Here is a 3,574-nt window from a genome sequence, read left to right as displayed (position 1 = left end):
TATGGCTGCACAAACGACCCATTATAGCCTTGTGGCTTAAAATTGCGTTTTTGAGAGACTTTAACGCGTCAAAAATAGCAATTTAATAACAGCCGAGCAGATATCATCTTATTATTTAAACAATAGAAAATACCATTTAAACAATGCATTTATATAGATTATATATTAAATATTTGAAGCTTTTTTAAAGAATACTACCGTACGCATGGCTTGGGTTAAAAATATCCCTCCAAACGCGCTTACAATACAAAGCAAAATACGATTGTTGGTTGAGTTAGTGGAATTTTTCTTGAAAGAAAACTAGTAAGCAATCCATTATTGTAAACAAATATTTTGAAATAACCCATAGCACAAGTCTAAGTCTAAAGGCCCGTTTACACTACAGCTGCACTGAGCTGAGCAAAGCGTAATTTGCATTTAAATTCTATTGTGGCGAGCGTTTCACGCTTTGCTAAACTCAAGCCCCGTGCAGTAGCTGCAGCTAGCTTAAAGTTACCCTTTGCTAAACTCAAGCCCAGTGCAGCTGGAAAAGAAATACGCTTTGGAGCGATTTTCACGCTTTGCTAAACTCAAGCCTAGTGCAGCAATAGAAAAACGTTACGTTTTGTCGCGATTTTTACGCCCAGCGCAGCTCACTGCAGCTGAAATGAAAACAATTTCACGCCCAGTGCAGCTCAGCGCAGCTGTAGCGTAAACGGGCCTTAAGTCAAACAATCTGCAAAATAGCTTGAGCCCAAGTGGAGTTGTTTTTAATAAATCGCAAGTCCAAGTGCAATTCTAGTCACTTGCAGCAAATAAATAATATATTTTGGTAAATTATTTCCATCCTTCGCAAGGCAAGCATAAATCAAATGAATATAAGTCAGAAAATTTGTACACGATTTTTATGTAAAAAAGTTAGGAGAAATGAGACACCTTGGCAAAAATTATTCAGTAAAGTTAATTGTAACGCTGACTTAAATCAACTTATTGCTCTTTCATGTCAGATTTTATAATATCCTGTAAAGCCTATAGTAGGCTATTGCAATTGTATTAAGCTAAAAAAGCTAAAAAAAGTGGGTAATTTGTTTTACTATTTTGTATTGATATGGTACATGATGAGAGATAATGGACCCTCAAAAATTCCTCTGATCACCCCTGAAGGTCCACGGACCCCCAAATGGGAACCACTGGCTTAGCTAGTCTAAAACCATTTTAGAATTTTTAAAGGTTGCCCTTAAGCAATAGAAAACAACACGTTTCACATTTCCCACAATTCACACAGTAAGTGTTAGAATTTTTAATGATTTAAAAGTCTATTTACAGGTATACGATCGAGATACGGCGGCAGTGGTTATCAACGTTATGTCCAGGACTACTTCCATTCAGCCTTTTGTGAAAAGGTTTCAAACGTTTTAGCATTTTAATAAAATCTTACTACATTTTTTTTTTGAACCTGTTGCAAATCCACTTTTCCTTTTTTAAATGGAAAAAGGAAAAGGTATTGTTTTTGACATCACCTTATAACAAATTAAAATAACATTACACCTTTTGACAATTAAAATTTTTTTTTTCAGACGTGCAGATCAGCTTTACGTGTTTTTTGCCAGCGAAAGTCCAGGTAAAACTCTAAATCCCCTCACCAAGAAGTCGGATCTTCATATCTACCCTCCGCACTTTTTTAACGCCACAATGACATACAGGTTGGACATGAAACCTAATACAGTGTTGTTTGTTATTTGTGTAATGGCATGACAAAATACTCGACTATAGCACACACCACTTGGCTAACCATGTCACACAACTTGTATCGAAAATCCATAACATTTAAAAAAAAAAAAAAAAATAGACATCCGCTCCACTTATATATCACACTAAATTAACTGAAATATTCTTACACAAGTGGCATCCACTGATTTTCGTTTAGACTGATTTCGATTTTCTAAAGCCTCCCGGTGCACGCAAATTAAATGGACTGAAAGTCATGTTAAACATGATCAATTTTACCAACTTTTGCGGTCAACGTTTTTGAAATAGGTAAAAGTTTATTTTCCATCGTCGCAACCTGCTAATTGAGAGTGTTTTAACTTGCTGTTTAAATAAGCTATAGAACTGTTGCAGGCGAGATGCTACCTTTCATTTTCTCACAATACACCGAACTATCGCCCATTTAGTAAATATTGGATGGCATGGAATGGAAAGTAATCTTACACGGTAAGTATCAAGTACTTCTATAACCAATAGAGTAAAATATGTTATTGTTAGTTTAGGACGATTTTTTTAATACTTTTTAGTCCTAAGATAAAATCCATGCAGGGGTGTTGTAATATTAATATATTTTTGTAATATTTAACTGTACTTATTCATATTACGAAATCTTATTTTAAAATGATTTGCACGAGGCGCAAGAAAATTCGCCTTTTATTGTTTTTTTTTTGTTAGCAATAGTTGCAAGTTGTTCATATGAGAAAGATTCGCAATGCACCAAACACGGCACGCGTCATATTTCCTTAGTAAAGATAAAGTACATTTAAAATGTTGAGTGAACTCTCGTTTGTATATTATCGACGAGAATGAAAATGATTTTCAACGTCCTCAATTTTGTATTACCTGGTCCCGGATAATTAATTTTTATCAGGGTTTAAATTTTTTGTGATGATTCTCATGTACAATAATTGTTTAATCTATAGGCTATTATCGAAAAAGAACAAAACAGCTCTCTTTGTGGTAAGCAACTGTGGTTCCGGCTCGAACACCAGAAATCGTCTTCGAATAGCCCAAGAGATGGTAGACCTGGGATTCAAGGTGGATCGCTTCGGAAAATGCTTTCCGCACAGAAGCTTCATCGGAGCCAAACTGCGCCTGTCAAAAGAGTTTTTTCAAGCGATTGCAAAGTACAAGTTCTATCTGTCGTTTGAGAACTCGCTCCACTGTAGGGATTATATAACAGAAAAATTCTTCTACAACGGGCTGGGAAGTGGTGCCCTCCCAGTAGTATACGGAGCCGTAAAGGAGAACTACTTGGCAGTGGCCCCGCCACACTCCTTCATTCACGTGGAGGACTTTAACTCTACGAAGGACTTAGTGGATTACCTGAAATACCTGGATAGAAACGATACAGCCTACCTGGAATACTTTGCTTGGCGCAAGGGTGACCCAAGAGACGTTCGTATCACTGAAAAGCCAAAATCGTTTTGCGCGATTTGTCGAGCCCTACACGGGATACCATTGAACGACACTCGTCCGTTTAGCGATGTTTTCGGAAAACACGAAAATGGAAGGCAAGCGAATTCGTTTGCTGCCTTCCATCAAACAATCCCCTCGATTTACGAATGGTGGCACGGTAGCGAGACTAAAGAGTGTTTGGCAGTTTAGCGCAGTTAATATCGCACGTTTTTGTCGCTTCAGCAAGTTCTCGATAGGACTAACAACGTCGCAAATATGCTTTTACTATTAAAAATGTAAGTGAAAGTGTTTGAGGTGTATTAATCACAAAATGTTCTTTATTAGCGTTTAGGCCTCTAACTGACTTTTTTGTATTGCACATATATGGAAATTCAAACTGATCACGATACGCAATGCGATTTGTTAAAAA

General features: G+C 36.8%; 1 protein-coding gene across 1 annotated transcript; it reads left to right on the top strand.

Moving 5' to 3' along the window:
* Nucleotides 1-1,000: 1,000 nt before the first annotated feature.
* LOC146133193 (4-galactosyl-N-acetylglucosaminide 3-alpha-L-fucosyltransferase FUT6-like) lies at nucleotides 1,001-3,354 on the top strand. The gene is made up of 5 exons (XM_083397673.1): nucleotides 1,001-1,055; nucleotides 1,306-1,382; nucleotides 1,557-1,682; nucleotides 2,101-2,193; nucleotides 2,670-3,354. Exons 2-5 carry the CDS (start codon nucleotides 1,345-1,347, stop codon nucleotides 3,352-3,354), a joined length of 942 nt encoding a protein of 313 aa, XP_083253799.1. The 5' UTR covers nucleotides 1,001-1,055; nucleotides 1,306-1,344.
* The last annotated feature ends 220 nt before the right edge of the window (nucleotides 3,355-3,574 follow it).

The sequence above is a fragment of the Ascidiella aspersa genome, chromosome 9, assembly GCF_963924565.1.
Source record: "Ascidiella aspersa chromosome 9, kaAscAspe10.2, whole genome shotgun sequence".
Lineage (NCBI taxonomy): Eukaryota > Metazoa > Chordata > Ascidiacea > Phlebobranchia > Ascidiidae > Ascidiella > Ascidiella aspersa.
This window is presented reverse-complemented; position numbering and strand designations above follow the sequence as displayed.